At 33.6% G+C, this 25,755-nt stretch overlaps 1 protein-coding gene across 1 annotated transcript in view; it reads left to right on the top strand.

Annotated features, from left to right (window-relative positions):
- Nucleotides 1-25,755, top strand: part of ADAMTS19 (ADAM metallopeptidase with thrombospondin type 1 motif 19) — a 226,973-nt gene that overhangs the window by 92,285 nt on the left and 108,933 nt on the right. The window contains exon 8 of the mRNA XM_004420243.3: nucleotides 11,423-11,528. Coding sequence (XP_004420300.2) covers nucleotides 11,423-11,528 — 106 coding nt within the window. The remainder of the gene's footprint in view (nucleotides 1-11,422; nucleotides 11,529-25,755) is intronic.

Raw genomic sequence — 25,755 nt, 5'->3', positions numbered from 1 at the left:
GATATGATTACATTATAACATTATAAAAATGCGTTAGCCAAAATTCCTGATTTATATGCAATCAGAACGCTTTTAAATTTTTCCAGCTGTATCCTTAAACTTACTTCACGAAAATCTTTAGCTGTGATTCATTTTACCTATTTTTTAGTCATGACAGTTTTTTAATCTCCAAGGCAGATGAAATCATTAAACCTAATTCCTTTTTTGTTTGTTATTTTCTCCTTGTGAGCAAAGTCATATAGAAAGCCTAAGAACTCTGATTTATCTTTTTTTAAATTAACATAGCAGTGAGAATACCAACTTTCCGCCATGTTTATGGTAGACTGCACAGTAAAGTTCTCATTACTGATTTACAAGAGTTAGATGTGTAATCTACCACATATGGCTTTTTCAGCGTGCCTCAAGACTTATATTTTCAGAGTTGCACTGAAATCCAAATTAAGAATTTCAGATGGTATATATTATAATGATGTATTAATGATACATCAAAACCACAATAAGGTACATCAGAATCTGACTTAATTTAAACTCTCTAAGGATTTGAGAGTTTAACTTCTAAAACTATACAATAACCTGCCTCTAAATTTTCTATAGAGAGATGTGAAGTAGAATAAATCTAGAATACAATAGCAAGAGCACAAAACTAGCCTGCAGACATAAATTTTCTTAATTATTCTTCCTTCCTTACAAAAGCAATCCTTTTCAATATGTTAATGTGGGGAGGAGGTTGGTGGGCTTAATGTTGTGGTTTATTATAAAGGTTAAAGGAAGTGTAAAAACACCAAAAGCAACAACAAAACCTATTTTAGAACCTGTCCTTTACTATGACCTATGATGTCCTCTCCATCTCTTAGAAGAACAGAATTTAGGAATTGGCCACCTCTATTTACCCTACATACCACTCTCCCTCTGGACCCCCTTTCTTTCACTATTTTCCTTAAATATTTACTTGAACAATCTTTCACCTTCTTCTTCCTGCACCATATTAATATTTCGTTTAAAAGCTTGTCAAAGATTTAGAAGTGGTGTATGTATGCTATCTAGTCCAGCAGTTCACTTATCTTAAATATCTTATCACACCTTAGGATAATAAAATAAAACAAGTAATTATTCACTGTTTTATTTTCCTTTAGAAACCAATTAAAAATAGCACATACACACACTTTTTTAACATGTATTCCCATCTGTAGTTAATTTTGTCTCAATAAACATTGCAAGGTCAAAAATTATATCAAATTAGGCAAAGAAAATGTTGCATCTAGCTTTCTAGTGTATTAAATCTTTCCCTTACAAGTCCCTACCTCACTTGATTCCAAGAAAATGAAAACTTAAACTTATCAATGTTATTTTTCTTCTATGTTCAAATGACTTTATTCATATACTTTGTTTTTGTTTTTGCTTTTTTTTAACTAATACTCATTTTTTCCAAATAGTCCCCCTAACATCTCATTTGATCCTTTTCAAGTAGCTGGGGTGACGGGCTGTAGATCAGCAATCATAATTCTTTCACTACCCTCTGAGACCTTTGATCTTTGCAATGAATTCCTTAGTCTACATGGCAACAGAGCGTACTGCTGGACTTGGCTGCCAGGAATGCAGTTGGTGGGTTCAAGGCCCTGTGAACCTTCCTATTCAACTCTCTTCACTATACTCTTCATCTTCCCACCCACCCCAGTGCCCACCCTTCCAGCTCATACTGCTGCTGAACTTCAGCTGTATTATCCCTACATCCTCTATATTAAACTACCCACCTCTCTGGCTTCCTTGGCAGCGAGAGTCAAAGTAGGCTCAGAAATGATAGCTCAGTCCTTCTCTCCACGTAGTCTCACTGTGTTTTCATTAATTCTCTGCCTGAGCCCATCCTATATTGGCCTGGAGATTCCCAAACCACTATCCTCCAGATTTCCAAAAGAATACCACTAATCCTTATCCCTTTCCACCTGCCTTTAGATGACTAGCAAGACATCACTTAGGTGGAAATACAAAAGAGAAACGCACGTTAATACATCTCAAAATTTATTATCACTGTAATATACAAAGCATGGTTCTGCATATTGGGAATGAACAAATTGATTTCTCATTATTTTCCTGCCCTTGTGGTGCTTATGTTCTGATGGAGAGATGATTAATATCTATAATAAATAAAGTAATTGGTATATTAAAAGATAGAACTGGCATAGAAAAAAATAGTAGATCTAAGTAAGAGATAATCCGGGAGTTCCAGGGTGTGGAGAAGGGTATTTGTAATTTTGAATTTGATAATCAAGAAATGCCTCACTGAAAAAAATGATATTTAAAAAATATTTGAAGAAGATCTGGGAGAGATATTTAAGGAGAGAATGTTCCAGACAGGGTAAAAAGCCAATGAAGAGATCTTGAGGTGGAAAAATGCTTGTCTCATTTGAGAAATGACAAAAAAGATAAATAAATAGAAAATAAAGGCAATGTAGCTGGAGTAGAATGAATAAAGAGATTATTATAGGAAATTTTAGATTTTGTACTTTTGACAACTTTGGTAAGTTGTAAAATTGATTGGCATACTTTTTTTTTTTTTTGAGGAAGATTGGCCCTGAGCCAACATCTGCCAATCCTCCTCTTTTATTGCTGAGGAAGACTGGCCCTGGGCCAACATCCATGCCCATCTTCCTCCACCCTACATGGGACGCTGCCACAGCATGGCCTGCCAAGCGGTGTGCCGGTGTGCGCCTGGGATCCGAACCGGCGAACCCTGGGCTGCTCCAGCGGAGCACGCGCCCCTAACCACTTGTGCCACCAGGCCAACCCCCAACATACTTTTTTTTTTTTAATATTACCTTGATGTCTTTAGGAATTGTTACCTTGATGTCTTTAGGAATTGTGGAGATATTTCCTTATTCATTTTTGATGCTGGTAATTTGTATTTGTCTTCTTTTATTCTTGATCGGTTTCCTAGGGTATTATCAATTTTTGCCAATTTTCTTTAACATTTGTTTTGTAGTTCATTGATTTTCTTCTTTGTTATTTCTTTCCTTCTATTTTCTTAAGCTTTGATGCTCTTTTCTTTTCCCAGCTCCTGGAAGGACTATTGATTTTCAGTCTTTTTAACTTTTTCTAATATATGCTATGAATTTCCTAAGCACTGTTGTTACAGCTCACATATTTTTGATGTGTTCTTTTTTTTTTTTTTTTTTTGTGAGGAAGATCAGCCCTGCACTAACATCTGCCAATCCTCCTCTTTTTGCTGAGGAAGACTGGCCCGGGGCTAACATCCGTGCCCATCTTCCTCCACTTTATATGGGACGCTGCCACAGCATGGCTTGCCAGGCGGTGCGTTGGTGCGCACCTGGGATCCGAACCAGTGAACCCCAGGCTGCCACAGCAGAGCACACGCACTTGACTGCTTGAGCCACCAGGCCGGCCCCTGATGTCTTCTATTTTTATTATGATTATATTTATAATACTTTATAATTTCCTAATCTGATTTCACTTGTGGACTATTTATAAGTGTATCATTTCATGTCCAGGCAGTTTTGGTTTTTCTAGTTATCTTTTTAGTTCTTGATTTCTAAATTACTTCCATTGTGGCCAGTGCACATACTTTGAATTATTTCCACTTTTGAAATTTTGTTGAGGTTTTTTTCACTGCTTAGTATATGCTCAGTTTTTATAAATGTACCATGTACACTTAAATAGAATGTGAATTTTGTTGTTGGGCGCAATGTTCTATTATGTCAATTAAGACAGACTTGCTAATATTTTGTTCAGATCTGTTATGTCCTTAGTGAATTTTTTTATGGTTGTTCTATCAGCTATTAAAAGAGGTGTGTTAAAGTCTCCCAGTTTAATTGTGGATTTGTCTATTTCTCCTCTTACTTCTGTTCATTTTTACTTTAAATATTTTGCGGCTTAGTTATTCAGTAAATGCAGACATAGAATTGTGAAGTCTTCTTGTTGGAGTGACCCTTTTATCATCAAAAAATATCCCTCTTAATCTCTCCTGATGCTTGTGGGTTAAATGCAATTTGTCTAATTTTGTCACCCTTGCTCTGTTTTGGTTAATGTTTGTATGTTATATCTTTTTCTATTCTTTTACTTTTAACCTATGTCCTTGTATTTAAAGTGTATCTCTTGTAAGGAGAATAAAATTGGGATTTATATTTTTTATCCAGTCTGACAATCTTAATTTGGATTTAGCATAGTCACTTTTTTATTTAATGAAATTTTTGGTATGAAATGCTTTCTTTTTATTTGTTTTCTACTTGACTTAATTTCATGTTTCTTTTTATCCTCCTTTCTTGCTTTTTTAAATAGGTAAATCCAATATTTGTATGCCATTCGTTTCTATGTAATTGTTAGTTATATATTACTTTATTCTTCTGCAATTATCCTGTATAACATAACATGTATCCTTTTACCACTCTCTTGATACTGCTAGAACTTTTGAACTCTTGAACTCCTTTTATCCCCCCACTACGTATTGTTGCGTGTATTTTAGTTCTCTATATTCTAAATTTTGGAAGACATTAAAATTAGTGTTTTGTGTATTCAATATTTATTTATAGTTTCCCGTATATTTATTCTTTCTGGTGCTCTTTATTTCTTCTACATTTCCATGTTTCAGTCTAGGACTTTTCCTTCTGTTTGAAGAAATTTCTTTAACATTTTGTTACACCAATATTTTGATAAAAGATGTCACAAACAAGGCATTTCTTTCTCTAATTTACGAAAAAGATACATTTGGGTTGTGGTGGCCCAGTAAATGTGGATTTCAAGCTCCATATCTTTATGTTAAAAATGTCTTTATTTCATCACCATTTTTTCTCTAATTTTTATGTTGGTGGCGTCCCTCTTACAGTGGACCATTTCCTCATTTGGTTTGTAATTTTTATTTGTGAATTCACATTTAGTTGAACTTTTTTTCTCTGTGGGTGTTTTATGCTTGCTGAGATGATAAAGTGTCTCATCATAGTGATACAGTCATATGCCACATAATGACGTTTCGGTCAACAACAGACCACATGTGCAACGGTGGTCCCATAAGATTAGTACTACGTAGCCTAGGTGTGTAGTAGGCTATGCCACCTAGGTTTGTGTAAGTACACTCTATAATGTTCGCCCAACAACAAAATTGTCTAATGATGCATTTCTCAGAATGTATCCCCATCATTAAGCAACACTTGACTGTGTTTCACTTGTTTTTACTGAACTGACAAGGGTTTCCCCAGTCCTTGGATGATCCCCAACTTGTTTGATCAATTTGTACATTACATTCATGGATTAGTATTCCTGTGGCTTCACACCTCTGCGTGATAGTGGCTTGGCGTTTTGATTTGTTAATGGAGTCTTTTCTAGCATACCCAGAATTTATTTTGAGCCAGAATTCCTTGCTGCTTTCCTGCATATGGACTTTTAAAGTTATTTTCAAGTATGTTTGAAGGTAGTTAACAGCAGCAGTTTCAGGCTTTCTGATTTGCGTATGGATCTCAGTTCCTTACTCACTAATACCTGTCCCTGCAGATGTTTTGAAACCACACCCATTATTTAATAAGACTTGTATCTTATCTGATACCTAGGCTCTGACAGCATTAACTCATGATCTTATCACTCCAGATTTGAAAATTTTTAAGCTTTATTCTTTGCACTTGGGAATTCTTTTTTTTTTTTTGAAGCTTAGCTATATATTCAAAAATTTGTATATTACATATTATTTGGCATCTCTATGTGTTTTTCCCAAAAAGAGTCTCAGTCTACCATCATTCAGGAACACATAAACGACATTTTAATGTCTATACAATTCTGCCTTATTTGACAACAGAGATTCACTATGCTTTTTGTTAAACTAATATCCTTTTGTTAATTTGTAGTCATTTTTTTCCATAGAAACTGTACTGTTGAGAATGTCACAGATTACTTAAACATTTAAGAGAATCTGGAAGCCTATTTTAAAAATAAATTTATATCTATATTGATATTAAACTCATAACGTACATAATTGTACTTTTATATTCCTACATCATCATCTTGTCTTTTAACGGAACAGAGGCAGATAATTTGCAAACTAGTAAGGCAAGCTATTGTTTTAAAATGTGTTCAAAGCCCAATTTGAATGTAATCATCTAAATGAGTTGCATGTTATCTGGGCGCCATCATTAAAACATTTTAAATTTTAATTTCTAATTCGTGGATGAAGTGCATTTTGATTCTTCAAAATTACATTTTTATTTAAGGGCCCTGCACTGAGTCACATTTTATATTACTCTTTGTTTTAGGGAATTTCATTTATGCAATTCCTTTAACACTCCCCTTATTGAGGATATGCTTAATACAGTGTTGATGCAGAGATGTATACCATGGCTTACACATGTAAAGAACCTAAGCTGCCCCCCACGAGTAACATCATCTCTCATGAGCATTTCCTTGGCCTTTTGCCTGCTCAGTCCTTTGTTCAGGAGTTCCCCCCTCAACTTCCACTGCCTTTCCCTGGCTAAGCTCTGCCCACTCAGTGATACCACCAAGTTATTTCCCTTTCCAAAAGCCTTTCCTGCTTTGATTTTTCCCTACCTGATGTCTCTTTTTTATTCTACCATAATATCCTGTGTACATCTTTATGTCTTAGTGATCACATTTTAAAATGAGTTATTTGTGTGGCTCACTCTCCTGAAGACACACTCAGCATGTATTCATCTTGTACCTTTGGTACTTGTCACATGTTACATTACTTAGGCCTCAAGTAATAGTAGGACTCGTAGGTAAATAACTTACTTCATAGGGTACAATCACAGGATAAATAACTTACCAAGGACTGTGCAGGACTTTGTGCCAGCCAGGATTTTGAACTCAGGTAGTCTAGCTAACGGTTAAAAGCAACAGTTCTGGAGCTGGCTGACTTACTTTTGTTAGGATACTTCCATCTGATCACATAAAAACTGGTTTTCCGATTAGTCCATTACTGTAACATGCATCCTGTAGGGTTGTAGGGTCTCTGATCATCTTGATAGGGTGTATCATATCATGTCCTAGGATAGTGTGTTTTGTTTTCAGATGAGAGATCCTGTTGACTCCTGGTGCATGATTTGATTCATTTTTAGGTGAGAAATTAGAGGTTGTTCTGGTTTCCTTTGTATTTCCAGAATTTTTTACATTAAAAGAGTACTTTAAAAGGGGTCTGTATTATATCTATCTTTAAATAACAGCTGTGTTAAATCCTTTCCCCTTCTAACCTCTACCCCTTATTGTAATAAGAAACACGTGGGTTCTTGAAAGGAACTGAAAAGCATGGGCTTTTTAACAGAATAATGCAAGTCATTTACATTAGTCATGGTTACAATTATTCTCCATAACTTCCAAGTCAAAGAAAATCTCCTTGGTGTGCCAAATGTAAGAACAATGAAATTCAAATTTATCAGAGTCTTAGTTGAAGATTCTGACTTTACACTTAAGTTTAAAGAAGAATAGGAGTAGAGGATCGTTTTTGGTTGTGACATCCTGGTCTATAAGAGAATCTGTTAATTACTATTCAAATTTCATAGGCATGATTATCATATTTATGTCTTTAACTTTATCAATATAAAATTGTTATAAAAATTTACATGAATTTGGAAAATGAGAAAAGATGAGTAAAAATTACCCATAATATGATTGCTATTAGCAAATGAGCATATTTATATAGTCTTTTTGTTCATCTATGAAAATTTGGTGGTATGGATTTTTTAATACTTATTTGTAATTATACTTCTATGTCAACATATACTCATCATTTTTGAATTATATTTTATTTTATATAAATTTATATCTTATAGTATAAAATGTCATATATTATAAATTATAATCTTTATAACCATATTTTTTTACATGACCACATAGTGGTCATTCATATCCCATAAGCTGGTGAGGAATCTAGGGCCCCCAAAGAGGTCACTGTTCATTCTTTCTCTTCCCCTATACCACAGGGTTGGTGTTAGGAAGATACTAAAGTTGTATACCTGTTGCATCCTCTTACTTCCAACCACTGCTTCTACATCAAAATCTCTCCTGTGTACATATAAAAACTCTTCATTTGAAGCTAGAGCTCTCGAGCTTTACCATCTTCTCCATCACTGTTACTGTGATTGATTGATCTCCTTGATTCTCGCTTACAGTTCCTATGGATATGGGCCACAATTCTCACCTTCCTGAGTTCATTGTGATCATGTACAATTTCATGGTCATATAATCAGTCCACCCAACTGTACTTAATCATTCTTTGACCTCAATCTGGATGACCTCTACCTCTGCTCTTCTCTACTCTTGGGGCAATACCTAATCATGTCATGGAATTTCACCTCTGAAATCTTAAATCCCTAAATCTCACCCTTTTATCACAATGTCCAATACTTTTTTGGAAAGTATGTTCTTTTTCTTCATTGATGACTGCCTTCCCCTGACCACTGTATTCTATTTTCCAAATTATCAGGCTCCCTTTGGCCTTACTTCTTTACTTACAGCATAGAGCCCTAGAAGTTCTATCCCTTCTTTCAGTCTCAATTTGACCGCCAACTCTTTTGACCTTTGATTCTTCCTTTACACTTGATCCCAACTTCATCCAAATATTACTCTTCTCTATTTCAGCCATCAGGTTCGATATCACTCAACTGGGGATATTAGTGCCACTTTAGGCTTATGCTCTGCATCCTCAGCTTAACCATATGTTTTCTGACCCATTTATACTTAATATTCTCCTAGTACTTAATCAACTCTTTTCCCATTTCTTTCAATTGCTGTTCCAAGCTTTTGTTTCTTTTCCAAAAAATACTTTCCAACTTCCATCTACCTTTGACCCATGCATCAGATAACATTGCCTCCTTTTTCACTTAGATGTACAATAATATCAAAAAGTAATTTCCTTAACTTTACAAGCTATATCTATGAAAGTCCTACAGCCATTGTATTCTATTCTGAAACTGTAAACATTCCTGTTAAAGTGAGCAGAGGAAACAAGGAGCCCAGTACCACACATATACTTCAATGGTATGTTGGAAATCCTAGCCAATGTAGTAAGATTACAGAAAAATATAGAGAAAATATATAAATATAGAAGAGAAAGAATAATACAGAAGAGACAAGAATTGGAAACAAGTGACAATACTATTTTTATTTGAAACAATATATTTGAAGGGGTACAGGAGAAGAAATGTAAAACTTATTAAAGTGACTAAGTTTGATTTGTACTGGTCCATGTAGCAAAGGGATATATGACGTGATGACAACCCACATGAGCTGAGTTTTAATCTGCATATGGTAATTATTTTAGTTGTGGCAAAATATATGGGCATCCTAAGGGAAATTTTGTACCAAACAGTGGTCATTGGCATGCTAATTATAGTTGAGCTTAATTTAGTATTTTAGTAGGACATTTATTCTAAAATTATATATTTTTTTAAACTGTCAAATGCTCAAGAGAATTTTAATGCCCTGTTGAAAGGAGATATTTTTCTTTCACTCTCTTTCCCTTCCTTTCTCCTTCTTTCTTTCCTTCCTTTCTCCTTCCCTTCAATTATGACACAAATTCAATTACTCCCAAATCTTTGTTTTTCATTTTTTGTTGTATTAATAAGTACATGACTTAGCTCCCTTAAAATTCACATTATGTTTAAGAATTTTTAAAAGCTGTTATTTCATTTGTTGTTTAATGGAAGTAGATAAAGAATATGTTTTTCCCCTCCCCCTCCTCTTCTTCTCCCTTGCCCAACCCCTCTCTGTTTATCACTAAGTTCATCTTGCCTTCCTACTTTATCTTGATTTAACCCTGGAGTAATTTCAGTTACCTTAATAAGCCAAGTGAAGTAGTAGGGTTTATCATCTGTCTTTTCATCCATCCATCCACCCATCCATTCATAAAGAAGTCATTTCATCTATTTGTAGATTTGAAATTTCTATAAAATCTATTTTAATTTCTAAATATATAGAGAAAATAACACCTATATGTGTATTTCATCTCTTGGCTGTTTCTTCCTGTAGTTATATTTTAAAAATAACATGTTTATACCACATTTTGCTTAAAGTATTTATCTTGATTTTCCTGATAGGCCATTGGACACCAGGCCTTAACACTCTGCCTGAGGTTTGAATGAGTAGTTGAGGATTTCAGATAAACTTTCAACTAATCTCCATTTTCACCCCTCCAGCACTGCCTCTCCTCAAACCCTGTGTGCCTCAGCCTTGAGCCGCTTGGGTTCTACTACACTCATGACATCTTTCTCTCCTGTCGTTTGGGCTGTGGCTCCACTAAATCAGTTCATATTCCGCCATGAATCGTCTATCTTTCTAAAACATGGGCAAGGTGATTTATTCTTTTATTTAAATTTAATTATTCCTTACCATTATTTTTTAAGTTTCTGAGGAGAGAAAAAAAGTCACAAGCAGTCAGCTAACCAATCATTAACTAGGGGCAACTCTATGCTAAATTGTAATCAAAATAAACGTCAGCTGGTAGATGGATTCAAATCCCCATTCTATCATAGTTAGTAGTCATGTGATCTTTGGCCAGTCATTTCGCCTGTCCAGGCCTTCATTTTTTCGTAAAATGAGCTAAAATGTATTTTATAAGGACATGAAAATTAGAGAACATAGAATTAATTCAGTAAATACTAGATATTTTAATAACTTTTATTTGAAAATGCATTAAAACTTCCATTTAAAAGATTACAATTCCTTGTGTTAAATGATATTTACTCAGGGATATATCTTCATTACTAAAATAGTACATAAATCTTTGACTAAAGAATATCAGTGATCTCAGGTATTATCATCTTTACTGATAATTTAAACCAAAAGATCAAATATCTTGCTGAAATTCTTTAATAGTATTTCAAGATCATATATTCTGCATTCGGACTATCTTAGTAGCCAAGAAATTTTCAAAGGAGACATTTTCAATTTTCCAAATATCACAGATAGTTTTTAAGTCATATTAGTTAAAATGGTATTTCACAAAATAAAATTTCACAGTTCTATTAACTCAAAATGTAAATGTACGTTTAAGAATGTTCTATATGTAGTTTATTTTATTTTAGGATGTTTCTTTGAAACTAGGTTCTTTACAAGAATTGAAAAATATTTAACATAATCATTGCTTTTTAATTTACATTTTCTAAGTTGTGACTATTCATTTATCTTCCATGACAATGAAAGGTGGTATTTATAAGATATATTCTATAATATGCCTTTTTGAGAATTGGATAATTGGTAAAATAATTTCATCTAAAATATGAAATTGAAAAGAATATTAACAGCTTAGTGAGTGAGTTATACATATGCAGTTTCCCCAAAAATTCCATTTATGAGGGATAGATATCACAGTTTAATATTGACATATTTGAGTGGAAAAGCTATTGTCTTTCATTTCTTCTACTAAATGTTTGCATTTTAATTCTGGTGTATGATAATTAATGTCTGTGTTTTCTAGGTATAGCTTACTTGAGTGGAATGTGTAGTGAAAAGAGAAAATGTATTATTGCTGAAGACAATGGCCTGAATCTTGCATTTACAATTGCTCATGAAATGGGTCACAAGTAAGTAAAAAATTCTGGCTATGCTAGTATATTAACATATAACTTTGTTATTTGAGTTATTGAATTACATGCATGTCTTTTCATTTTTTTCTTTGGGCTCAAGGTTTTGAAAAATTAGGGAAACAAGAAGAGGTGGAGATCATCTAAATTTAATGAGTGTCTTCTGAATGTTGTAACCATTCCTGATACTTTGAATAAAATGGTATTACATTACTAAAATCCTCATCAGGACAGTCATTATACGGCACATGGTTCATTTCACTATGCATTTCCAAATGATGTACACATTGCAATAAACCTGACACTACAAAGCTGTGTATTATTCAAACATCCAAGGAAAACACATTGTACAAGTAAAAATACTTCCAGTCTATAATAGTGCCTATGTTTGTTATTACCCAACACAGGGTAAAGGAATTAATCTGCATGGTTTAGGAATAATGTATTTGAAAGAGAATTACACTGGAAGCACAATTAATATGTAATGAACATTAACTATGCTGCAGGTACAATTCTAAGCACTTTACATAGATTAGTTCATTTAAAAACTTACAAAAAGCAAGGATCTCATTTTGCAGATAATATTAATAGCAATAATAATTAGTAATAGCAACACACATGCAGCACTTACTATGTGCCAGCGTGCTTTATATATCCCCACAGCAATCTTGTGTGGTAGTGCTAGTAGAGTATCCATCTTACACAGAGAAAACTGAAGTATAGAGAAGTTAATTTACCCTCTCAAAGTTATAAAAATCTAAGTGTTGGAGGAAGGATTTGAACTCAAGTCATCTAACTCAGTCATTATTCTGAATTTCTACATTAAGTTTTCTGCTATCTTGGGGCCTTAGATCCTTCATCAGTAAAATGGGGATAATACCTGTGTTATGAGGTTGGTTTGGGATTCAAATTACACGAGAACTATGCTCATATTTACAGGAAGTACATTATAGTAGAAATGGCATGGGTTAGGGAATCAGACTTAATTTTGACTATAGGCTTCCCTATGTGCTAGCAGTATCAGCAGTACAAATGAAAAGTATTTTAATTGGACTCAGATTTAGTGAGGTCCTATTTAGGGAGGTGATCTTTATGGAGGCCTCTTTGGTCAAAGACATATTTAGTTTGGCCCGCAGTGTTTTAAAAAATTGAATCAGTTGCCAACATTAAAAAGTATAAATTTGACATAAAAATCCAAATTTCCAGACCTGGCAACATTAGACCCACAGTCCCATATGGCAACCATTCCTTGGAGCTGAGTAGCGTCTGTACCCTTTAGACTGGGCCCATCTTTCCCAGCTCATCACAGGCTGCAGCACTCTGGTACTGTGCACCCAGCTTGCTTCATTTTCATTGTATGTCCGGACTCTGTAGACAATTGAGCAAAGTGGAATTGGCAGTGGAATGTGAGTGGTATAAGAAAGCTTAGAAAAAAAGTTTTTAAGGCATAACAGTGTTTGATTAAAAAAACCTTTTAATTACAGTAAACTGAAGTATAGGAAAACTATCATCATAATTATACAGCTCAGTGAATTATCAAAAATTGAATATATCCATGTGCCCATAATCCAGTCCAAGAAATAGGACATTATCAACAGTGATTGACTTTTTGATGTCACTATTTTTAAATGCGTAGATATACTTTCCCCCATGGGATGTTCTCCCATGCAGGCTTTTAGTCTTCAGTTGAGTGCTCTAGAATACAGGAGTTTGTTATTCAAAAGAGAAACAAAAAAAGCTAACTACTCTTTAAAAGATAAATCCTTTAGGGAAAGTATACAATGCAATAACCTCATTCAATTGCACCCCAGGAATGACAGGATTTAGGTTCTTAATTCCAATACAGTTTTCATAATTTAAAGATATTTCAGTTTAATCAAACTAGGAAAAACCATGTGCATCATTTGAATGTAAAATCCTGAGAATAATGTTTAGAGGCAAGAAAAGTTATTTAAAAATTTTAAAACAATAAGTGCAAATTAATTATAATACAATTCTTATAAATGCAAGTTTCTGAATAATTATAATTTTCACTCTTTATACATAACAGCTTGATATACAAGTGATCTGAGTACATTTTATGAAACAGACATTAAATAATTTACCCTGAATAGTAGAAGGTTCACTTTAAAAAGTAATTTGGGTCTGGCCCATGGCTTAGCGGTTAAGTGCGCGTGCTCCGCTACTGGCGGCCCGGGTTTGGATCCCGGGCGCACACTGAGGCACCGCTTCTCTGGCCATGCTGAGGCCACGTCCCACATACAGCAACTAGAAGGATGTGCAGCTATGACATACAACTATCTACTGGGGCTTTGGGGAAAAAAAAAAAAAGGAGGAGGATTGGCAATAGATGTTAGCTCAGAGCCCGTCTTCCTCAGCAGAAAGAGGAGGATTAGCATGGATGTTAGCTCAGGGCTGATCTTCCTCAAAAAAAAAAAAAAAAAGTAATTTGACTTTATAAAAACAGATATGTAAAATTAACTTCTTTAATCTCTGTTTTAATCTAAAATGTTAGAAAAACACTAATTAAAGGAGCCAACCACAATACAAGTTACTTTATTACCATGCAAAGGCTTGGTCAAGAACCCACAACTACTTAAACAAAAAACTAAATGATATAATTTAAGGAAAGACCACTTCAGCTTTATGTAGTAGAAGCATTGGTTTATGACCAGGAACTCAGGTTGGAATGGCTAAAATGGTAGTAAAACATTATTTTATTTGACTTTTATAGAGCTGTACCCAAAATCAATAGAGATGTGCCAAAGGTATGTGTAATGCTTGATGGATTAAGACCAGGACAAATGATATATGTTGAACTACTTAGTTGTTAAAAGTTCTCCTCACCAGTAAGCAATATTTGTCTCCAAAGTAGAGGTTAGTGTTTTCTTGATGCTAGAGAGTGGGAGACACTAGCAATGAGAATAATGGTGTCTTTATAAAGAACAAACAAAACAAACAAGCAGGAGGGAGTTCATCTAAATAAATTACATCATCATCATCCAGTGTAAGATGTAAAGCACAATGAAAGAAAAATATAGGAAGAGGAAATAAAAAACAATATTCATATACACATAGCCTCTTAAATAGGGAAAGTTTTTGTAGATGTTAGATAATTATATCCATGGATCCTGTGTGTGCTATGCACACACACACAAATCTGTAGAGCTCTTTTACTTAGAAGTACATTTAAGAGTCAGCCACTTAAGTGAAACTATTATATTCTTTTTTTCTTTCTTTCATTTGTTGTAACTTCTTCCAGTATATTTCTTAGTATAGGCAAAAAATGGATCATATAATTCTGCAACCCACAATTTTAGAATGGCAGAATGATTCCATTTAAACTTTTCAATTCAAGGATACCTTTATAATCACGAATGAAATATTTTTAAACTGATTTGGGATGAGTGTATTTATGTTTGTTACCTTGAATTTGATTTCTAGAAAATCCCGGAGCAACTCCACATATAGTTGAAAAAATCAATATGGACCGCCAAGTAATAAAAAATGACTCTTGGGGGTGAGAATTTGAGTAATTGAGGAGAAAAAAAATATCCTTCTTTTACTATTGCAAAGGAATCTTAAACAATGTCTGCAAAAATGTATTGAGTTTTTCCTTTGGGAAAATACCAATTTAAAAAATCTTATATGTAATTATATATAAAAGGGTAAGTCAGAATTCATAGCAAGAAAGAGGAAATACCCACGTTTTATGATTTTTTCAAAATTATTTTACTTTCTAAACAATTGGTCAGGGGAATGATTATTTTTATTGTAACCAAAAATTTTGGCAATGGAATGTTTTTACTGGTATGAAATGTTTTTATACTCATGAAATACAAATGGAATCTTCATTAATTTACTGTGATGAAGGCTAAAACTTTATTTTCATAAATAAAAATACCTTAGGAAGTTGTTAGTGAATTTGACAGGGTTTGTTGAGTGGCAGTCATATGTCACTTAATGATGGGGACACGTTCTGAGAAATACATTATTAGGAGATTTTATTGTTGTGCGAATATCATAGAGTATGCTGAAGGGGAACAAAATCTGCCACCCCAAAATGAGTCTCTTTCACATGAGGATTCTTTTAGGCTGATTATTTTTTAGAAACAAAAGACTAAGAAAGTTTTTCTTGTTACATCCCCTTTAACTGCCTAAAAGAATTCAGATTAAAAAACCTGTCTCAGGAAGCAAGCTATATCACCTTAGCATAACTTGAACTAAGTGGTAGACAGGGAAGACCCTAGAAAAGCCTATTTGTTGGACTCTCCTCTGTGTTGTTTTCCAAATGTTTGCTCCTTTTCACCTACCTGTGAATTGCCTTGCTTCACTTTAAAGTTCCTGACTCTTCTCACCCCCAACATTTTCTTTTATCTTTAGCTGAGGACGGTATTTATGATGAGGGCTGTTTTGGCAAGTTACTCGGTTTTCCTGGGTTTTTCCCATGTATACATGTTATTAAACTTTTGTTTGTTTTTCTCCTGTTAATCTGTCTCATGTCAATTTAATTCTTAGACCAGCCAGAAGAACCTAGAAGGGTAGTGGAAAATTGCTTCCTTCTCTACAGTACTTACACAAAGATGGTATAGCCTATTACACATCTACACTGTATGGTACTAATCTTATGGGACCACTGTCGTATAGGCAGTCTGTCATTGACTGAAACATTGTTATGTGGTGCATTACTGTGTACACATATTCACTCTATTTTATATGATCTTTATGAACAACAATTTATTAAAGTAAGAGATTTTACTTTGATTTCAGGCCATAATTTATTATTAATATATTAATTGAGGTTAGATTACTGTGTTTGGGGAGACCCAAGACCACCCTCAAGTTCAATGATTTGCTAGAAGGACTCTCAAAATTCAGCAAAGCTGTTTTACTCATATTGATAGTTTATTACAATGAAAAGGTATAGATTAAAATCAGCAAAGGAAAGAGGCACAGAGGGCAGGGTCCAGGAGACACTCGACACAAGCTTCCAGTTGTCCTCTTCCAGCGGAGTTCTGCAGACAGTGCTTAATTCTCTCAACAACAATGTTGAGAAGCTAACCTGAGCATTGGAATCCAGGGTTTTTATTGGAGTTTGGTCATGTAGGCATAGCTGACCGCCCACAAGGCAGACCCTCAGTCTCTATCCCTTCCAGAGGTCACACTGGCCCAAGTCCCCCACCATAAATCACATTGTTAGTATAAATTATTTGCCATGTCCCAAGGCCCCCAGGTAAACAAAGATACTCTTATCAGGCAGGATATCCCAGGGGCTTAGAGGTTACCTCTCAGGAGCCAGGTGAGGACCAGACCTTTCTCTGGAATGTGCAGGTTTGGGGCCACCCAGATTTGCAGAGTTAACTCTTTACTGCACAATTACACAATATTTTTAAATTTAAATATCTTAAAATATCATATTTATATTAGGTTGCTGAGACTATCTAATAAAAATGATAGTATCTTCTTTTACTAGTAGGCATTGTGCTAAATACTGTGTATTCATATCTAAACTGATCTCCCAAAAATCTTGAGATAATTATTGTTACTATCGTCTTTTTACAAGTGAGGAAACAGAAGCTAATAGAGATTAATTTTTCAGGAGTTCTTTTGATATTAAGGACATTCTTATTTGATCAAATATATTAAGATTTTTCTAGTTCTCTTAGTGAATTTAATCTTGTTTTTAATGTTTTTGACCTGCAGATTTTTTTTGTAGTCAAATCCCATGTTTTCTTTATTATTTCTTCTATAGCTTTTTGCAATTAGAAGTGCTTCCTCATTCTAAAATTAGGGAGACACATTTTTGTTTAGTTGTTTTATATTTTCTTCTTCTCTCTCTCTCTTTCTACTCTCTCTTCTCTAGCCATTTAACACTAGAAGGCCATCTGGAATTTAGTTTAGTGTATGTAGTAAAGCTCTCTCCATTAAATTTGATTTTCTCATTAAATAAATGATCTTACTATTCAAAATGTGGTCTGTGATGAGATAGGGAGCTATGCCAGAATATAGCACATTGCTTGCTTCATTGATAAAGTCTTGAAATGAAAAAAAATAGTCAGTTGAACTAAACTGTGTCCTTAGTAATGTTGCTGATTTACATTCCAGCACCAGCTACTAATCTAGATAGAAATCTGTAGAAAAGAGTTCACCTAATGGCAGCCCTGGCACTAACCACACTCTGAGTAGTTTTGCCACATAACGCTTGTTCATTCTAAGTCATTGTTGCATAGGAAGACATGTTTGAGTTGCTAAAGAGCAATCTTTATTTTTATCCTGAAAGGTGGTCTGTACTTGAATTGTATATCTCTGTCCTCATATATTTGTGAAGTACTTTTAAACATAAATTGTGTGATGCAATCCATTGCAAATAATAAAAGTTGTTGTTTTGTACAAATATTTAGTGTTGTATTAGATTGTTTTATTATATAAATAGATATATACACACACTATGTATGGTTTATAGTTTTATTTTTTGTTATATATAATATATAGCCATATTATATATAATACATTTAATATATATAACAAAAAGTATAAATATGTACTATATATGTACACCATATATGCATATCATATCCGTTTTTCTTTAGGGACACAAATAATTCAGTCCTCTTTGTGAATTCCAACCAAAAGTAAAATAACTTTTAATGTCTGGTAAGCTTTTACTAAAATTTACCCCCAAGTCTTAAATATTGTAAAATATATAAATTATCAGGGAAATAATAATTTTAAAGATAATTGTTAATGATATAGTCCCATGAGTATTTTTCTGATCTTGCTAAATCTGGAGATTTATTGGACAGCCAGACTTTGCACTGGCTTAGCACATTGAGACCAAAGACTTCTGTTCCCACCTGAAGAAGGAAGGCAATAATATTAGTTTTATTGTATAGATGATGATTGCCAAAGCTCACACAGCTAATAAGTGCTGGAGTGGATGTTTAAAGTCAAATCTGTCCAAATCCAAAGCCCAAGTTATTAATTTCTATGCTATTCCAGAAATGCTGAAGGGTACTTCTAACTAACTTAACTTTACCTGACTTACTTCCGGACTGGCTCTGTATTGTCTGTCCCCACCTTCTCTCTTCAGCCATACTTCGCACTGTGCTCCCTCTCGTTCTCCGCACTACAGCCACGTTAGAGTTCTTACAGTTTTTCTAATGTACCATGGTTCTTCACACCGTAGGATATTGCACATGTCACTCCCTCTGCCTAGAATACTCTTACTTCCCATCTTTAAGTAATTATCTCCTCCTGATTATAGTTCATATATCATGTCAATGATCATTTTCTACAGGATATGTTCTGTGTAGGTCAATCTATATATTAAACACTTAATGGCACCATCTCTTTATAAATGTACATTCATTCATCTATTAGATATATGCTTCACAGGCTGTAAGCTCCAAGAGGTAATGAACCATGCCTATTTTTGATTATCATGAGATTACTAATGCATGTGATAGTGCACAGTACATTTTAGGCATTGAATAAATATGTATTAAATAAATGAATGCTTTAATATAGTAATTATCTTAGTAATATATTCTTACGCATACAATTTCAGTGAAAATTTATTAGAGAAAAGAAGCTGTATGCACATTCAAATTGTTTAAAATGTTTTTAGATATTGTATGAAACTTGTAATAAGTTATCAGGTAAAGTTTTATAAAAATAATACCATGTATTTTGAAATATACCCAAGGCCACATGGAGTGAGACTTTATTCCAGTATGCATATGCAGAAATGACTCCCCACGGCCTTGAAGTGCTCCCTCGGGAGGTCTTCTATCACAGTAAATGGAAGCTCTGTTCCTCCAGTTACTCAGCCAAAAACCATGGAACCCTTACAATGACCCACAAGGCCCTACCTCTTCTAGCCTCTTTTCCTTCAATCCTACCACCCCTTCTTACTAACAGGGCTCCAGATGCATCATCCCCTTTTCTGTAACTCAAACACCTGAAGCAAACTTCAAAGCCTTCACCTTCGCTTTTCCTTCTGCCTGGAAGTTCTACTCCAGAACAGCCACATGGCTGTCTCCATTCTTCTTCTTTAAATCTCTGCTCAAGTATCACCTTCTCAGCGAGGCCTTTCTGATCTTAAAAATGTAAACATAACCACAGCCCCAGCTTATCCCCGCTGCCTGCTTTAATTTTCCCCATAAACTTTTAAATTCCAACTATTGATTTATCTATCTGCATGTATATAATGAATTCTTGACTCCTTAGTTCACGTTTGTATTCCCAGCATCTACAACATTTGTAGTTGTGTACTTGGCACATAGTATGTACTCAAAAATGTATTTATTCAATGAAGATAAATTTGTTATCTCTAAAAGTGTTCGTAACCTCTTATGCTCTGTAGAAGAGCTGAGTATACAAATGTACTAATTGTCTAGCAGAAATGAATCAAATATTCTCCTTGAAGAACTTAATTTTATAGCTAAGTAATAAGTTGGCATTTATTTTCATATTAAAAATTCACATTAGGATTCACATTAGGACTTTTGGATTGAATAGACATTGAGAAGACATTGAAATTTCCCATCTCCCCCTTCAGATGCTCGAAAAATCCTAAAAGAGAATAACATTTTTTTAATAAATAACCAAGCTAAAGAGCCAGAAGGAGAAATGTGCACATACTAGAGGATAGAAGGAATTATCCGTGTAAAAGAGCTGGAATTTTTCACTCACGTGGGGCTAAGTTTTGATATTGGATGGAGGAGCTGAGGGTCTAGTGCACTCTAGTGGAAGGGAGTCAACTGCACAGCTCCTTACATGGCAATGTGTATCTCCAGCCAGCTGGAAGCAAATGGTTTGCTTTAGGATATGGAGTGAAAAAGAATCCATCAGGATCAACCAGAATCTAATGACATAGCTTCAAAGCATAAAGGCAAACATTATCAAAACAGAGAAATAGATATAACAACAATCCTAGTGGGAGGTTTTAACATAGCAGTCTGTAACTGATAGGTCAAGCGTACAGAAAGATCTGTATGGAAGAGATTTGAAAAACTGAAAGGATTGCTCTACTGGGCAGATATAAAACCTGCAGCCCATAAACGAGGAATACCCACTCTTTTAAAACACACTGGATATTTACAAAGAATGACCACATACTGTTTTATTCTGCAAATCTAAACAAATTTCAAAAAATTAATATGCAGATGAATTTTTATGATCATAATACAATTAAGTTAAACAACCAATAAAAAAAAGAAAACCAAGAAATATAGACATTTAGAAATTTACAATCAAACTTTAGAAAAACCCATAGATTAGAGAAGAAATCATTAGGGAAACCAGAATATTCTCAAATTTAAACAATAACAAATATACTATTTAGTAAGTTTGTAGCATGCAGATAAAGCAGCACATAAAGGGAAATGAGTAGCTTGAAATTATGTATAAAAATTAAATGATGAAATTAATGACCCTAGTTTTCAAACTAAGAAGTAAGAAAAATAACAACAAAGTAAAACAAATTAGAAGGAAGAAATAATAAAGAGTAGGAACTAATAAAATAGAAAAATGCAATAAAAATGAAAAACAAAGCCAAAATTAGATCCGTAAAAATGCAAATAAAATTGACAAATATATGCTTGATCAAGAAAAAGGGGGCACAATTCAACAGTATTAGAAATGAAAAAAGGAAGTCTAACACAGGTGCCAATTTTAAAAAGATGCTAAGAAAATACACTGAATACTTTTGTGGCAAAAAATCAAAAACAGATGAAATGGGAAAATTCTAAGAAAATATAATAGAAGAACATAAAGCTGTATGACCATTTAAAGAAATTGAATCAGCACTTTAGAATCTTCCCAAAGAAGGCACCAGTTCAGACATAGGGATAGGTTCAAGGAATTAATAATGTTAACATTAATCTAATTTTTCTAGAAAATGAAGGAACACCCTCCAACTTATTATTTGAGGCTAGTGTTAATGTAATATAAAAATCAAAAAGGACAATTATAAGGAGGAAAATTACAGTCTCTTCTTATCTGAGAATGATGCAAAAATGACACAAACATTTTTTAAAAGCAGTATATAAACGAAGGTAGTACAAGAGAATAAAGTTGGTTTTATATCAGGATAGCAAAAGTAATTTATTATTTAAAAATCTTTATCTCCACATTAACAGATTAAAGGTAAAAACTACACTATCTCAGTAGAACCAGAAAAAAAAAATCCAATAAAGTCAAATTAACCCCTCTATATTTGCCAAAACCAGTGGGAAAAATCATTCTTAATGGTGAAATACTAGAGACATCCTCTTCAAAATTAAGAAAACAGCCAGGATCTCACTACACTTGCTTCTGTGTATGTACTGGGGGTACAAGCAAGTGCAGCATGGCAGAAAAATAAATAAAAGGTGTAGGAATGAGAATGGAAGAAACAAAGCTATTTCAATTTTCAAATGATATGACTGCCTACATAAAAACATGATATAATGTAAAAGTCAAGTATGAAATTTAGTTTAGTAAGGTTATTGGATATAAGATAAATATACAAAAATCAGCTGTCCACACAGAAATGCAAAATACCATTAAGAAAAGGATACTATTTATTATAGCAATAGAAAACACAAAGTGCTTAGGAATAAATTCAACAAAAGATAGGAAAGCATTTACCCTTATTAATTAAACCTTTATCAATGAAAATATACCATGTTTGTGGATAAATGCAATATCTTACAGATGCCAATTCTGCTGTAAATGATTTAGAGGTTCATGGAAATTCCAATAAATATACCATCATAGCTTTTTATATGGAAGTTGGCAAAATATTTCCAAAATTATATGTAGGTGCAAATTGCCAAAAACAGACAAAGCATTCTTGGAGAAGGAAGAGATGAAGGTGGAGGCAAAGATAGAGGAGGATGAGGAGGAGAATAGCGAGTCATAAACAGGCCCATGCCTGCATGAAAACCTGGTGTCTGACCAAGGTGTCGTTGCAGATCAGTAGAGAAAGTTGACTATTCAGAAAAATGTGATGGTGCAATTTTTTTTCCACATGTACAAAAATGAAATTCTAAAAATCATTTCTAAAAATCAATTCTGGATAAAATAAAGACTAATATATCACAGATAAGACTTTTAAGAGAAAATATATGAGACTAGCTTCGGACTTCAGGATTGAAATGATTTCTAAAACAACACTTTTTGCTCACCTTTTTGAAGGCAGAGGGGTAAGATCTGATAGAGAAGTCTGGCATGGATCTTAGAATTAGTCTTCTTCAAATTTCTTGTTTGTATGATGGTTTCTCCTAATACTTGAGACTACATAACACACATACAGATATACACACATATATAGAATGTATAAACATCTATATTACATGTATTTATTTTTATGAAATTATTTCATAATTTTAAAATGAAAATAAAACTAGAAAAGAGTGGCAAAATGAGCATTATTTGTATGATTGGAAAATTCAAGATAATCTACTAAAAAGAACTATTAGAACAATAAAAGAATTTTTATTGGCCTGTTACGAAACTATATAAAAATTATTGCTTTCCAATACATAAACAACAGCCACTTGCAAATTATAAAAAAAAAAAATCCATTTATATTGAAGATAGCAAAAAATTAAATAAAATAAAAAGATAAAATACCTAGGAATATACTTACAAAGGAATGTACAAGACTTATAAAAAGAAGAATTTCTCATCACACAGGGAGTTATAAAAGTGGTTTAAATAAATGCAGAGACATTTCCTGGTTTGGGATAGGAACAGTCAAGATTATAAAATGCCAATTATCTACATATAAATTTAATGTGATCTGCCCAAAAATGCCAACAGAATTTTCTTTTTTTTCCCTTAGATGTACTGATTATAGAGTCCATATGGAAAAAATCAACATAGGAAATTTCTTAAGAAAGAAAAAATGGTGCAGAGGAGGAGGGTGAACTCTTATCAGATATTAATACATTTCACAGTAGATAAAGCCGTTTGTGCTGGTGCTTTTGAATAAGCAGACAAGTCAATGGAAGAGAGTGAAAAAAAATCAATTTATAAGCAGGAAATGATGTGGAAATGTAGCAAATAATAAAGGCTGCACCTGCAATCAGTGGAAGGAAATGAATCATTCAATAACAGAAGTAACAGGAATCTGATTCTCTACCTCAGACATTACATCGGAGCATACCAAAATGATTCTGTACATTGAGATTTTTTGTTTTTTAGCTTTTTTCCATTTTTAGTCTTTCAATAGGGAATGTCTATGATTCTAGATATGAAATATAGAAATATTTAAGGAAAAGTCACATAAAATTAACAACTTGAAATTAAATATCAACACAAGGGAAAAATAACACTTAGAAGATAAATCACAATTGGTGAAAATATTTGCAACATATATGACACAGTAATATTTTCCTTAATATAAAAAGAGCTCTTGCAAATCAATACACAAAATGATCAAAGCCCCGTTAGAAAAATGGCAAAGGATATAACCACATACCTCATAGAGATGTATCCATGGTTTATATGAAAAAACCTTAGCATCATTCATAGAATGCCAATTCAGACCACAAAGCAATTCGACTTTCACCTATCAGGTTACATACATCTGTACAGATGAACCCAGATGTACTCCCGCTATAAGAACCGTATGCTTCCACTGGTAAGAAAACTCCTTCTGCCCTCTTCCCTTATTTTCTCTTACTCTTCCTTCAGATCATTTCGTCAGAGAAGTACTCCATGGGTAGGTTAAATCTCTTAATATATGCTCTTATAGGTTCCGTGTAGTTTCCATTCCTAATTTTCTCACAGTTGCAGGTTTACATAATTTGTATGATTATTTGATGTCTGTATCTCTAATTAGATTGTGCTTCCTGAGGACAGTGTCTGTGTCTTATTTTGTTTTGTTTCGTTTCTGTTCTTGTTGTTGTTGTTATTTAACGTTGTATCTCTAACACCTTTCATATGTGCTCCATAAATAGATGTTACATGATGTTTTGATAATAGTGTCAGTGAATGAAAAGTGTTGGAATGTGTGGAAACAGATATTCTTATATATTTTTGAGAGGAGTGTGAAGTGGTGCACTATTTTTGGAGGCCACGTGGCACTACTTATCCAAATTTAAATAGAGGACTGCTTGTGAATACGGCTTCAGCTTATTTTGCCAGCTTTGAAGATAGTGTATTTCAAATTATAATTTAATTTGTATTTCTTTGCTTACTAGAATGGTTGAACATCTCACCTTTTGCTGACTTGCTAAATTTAGCCCCATTACTTTAAAAATACATAGCCAATAAAAACAATCATGAGGACTTGAATGTGGTCACTGTTTTACATTAACAAAACAGTATTTATTTTTTGGTCATTTAGTATCTGGTGGCTCAACACTTTCTTTTCCTAATTATAAAAAGTGCCCTTTTAAGATATGTTATATTCCTGGAATAATACTATGGACATAAAGTTGTGGATAAAATTGTTTGTCCTGAAATCAGTATATGATACAGTTTTGTAATTCGACATCAGCACATTTATCATAATTTGTACTTGTAATAGATAGTATCAAGAAAATAACAAAAAAGCTCTAGCAGAGTTCTATATTTTACAGGATAAAAGAAACTGCATTGAACATATACAATTTATTCACTTATTAAGAATCTCATATGGTAATTATATCGCCTACTTCATAGAGATGTTGAGTGGATACGATTACATAAATTAGGGTAAATTAGTCATAAATCATGTCATTATAAAAACATAGAACATTTTTTGATATGGCCAAAAATGCTTATGTGTTTTTGGTTTTTGTTTCGCTTTTTGAACCAGAGGGAAAAGACTAATATATACTACTACACTTTGGCATGGAGACATGGTTTTTCCACCAAGTTGGCAGTTCAAGAGTTTCTTCAGAACTCAGAGGCTAATGAGGCAATAAATATGTAAAGTTAACTCCTTGAAAGCAGTAAATATTTGGGGCACCTGCTATAGTTTTAAGTATTGCCAGAGTACCAAGAATGCAGATGCCTTGTTACTAATAAGCCTTTGAAATCAATGACATTTGCTTACATACTCTGCTGGAAATTGTGCCTGGATTCTACCAAGGGTAGGGCCAGGTTATAAACAACGTTCTTCAGACATCTGCATTTCTGTTACTGGCATCAATATTGCTATCAGTTCTTTAGTTGAAACGTCTGAAACATCTTTAACTCTTTCTCCCCTTAGTTCCTTGTGTAATCAGTTGCCAAATCCTAGTCGTCCTTC

The sequence above is a fragment of the Ceratotherium simum genome, chromosome 4, assembly GCF_057802395.1.
Source record: "Ceratotherium simum simum isolate JZ-2026a chromosome 4, ASM5780239v1, whole genome shotgun sequence".
Lineage (NCBI taxonomy): Eukaryota > Metazoa > Chordata > Mammalia > Perissodactyla > Rhinocerotidae > Ceratotherium > Ceratotherium simum.
Note: the sequence above shows the minus strand (reverse complement) of the source record. Positions and strands in the feature narration are given on the sequence as shown.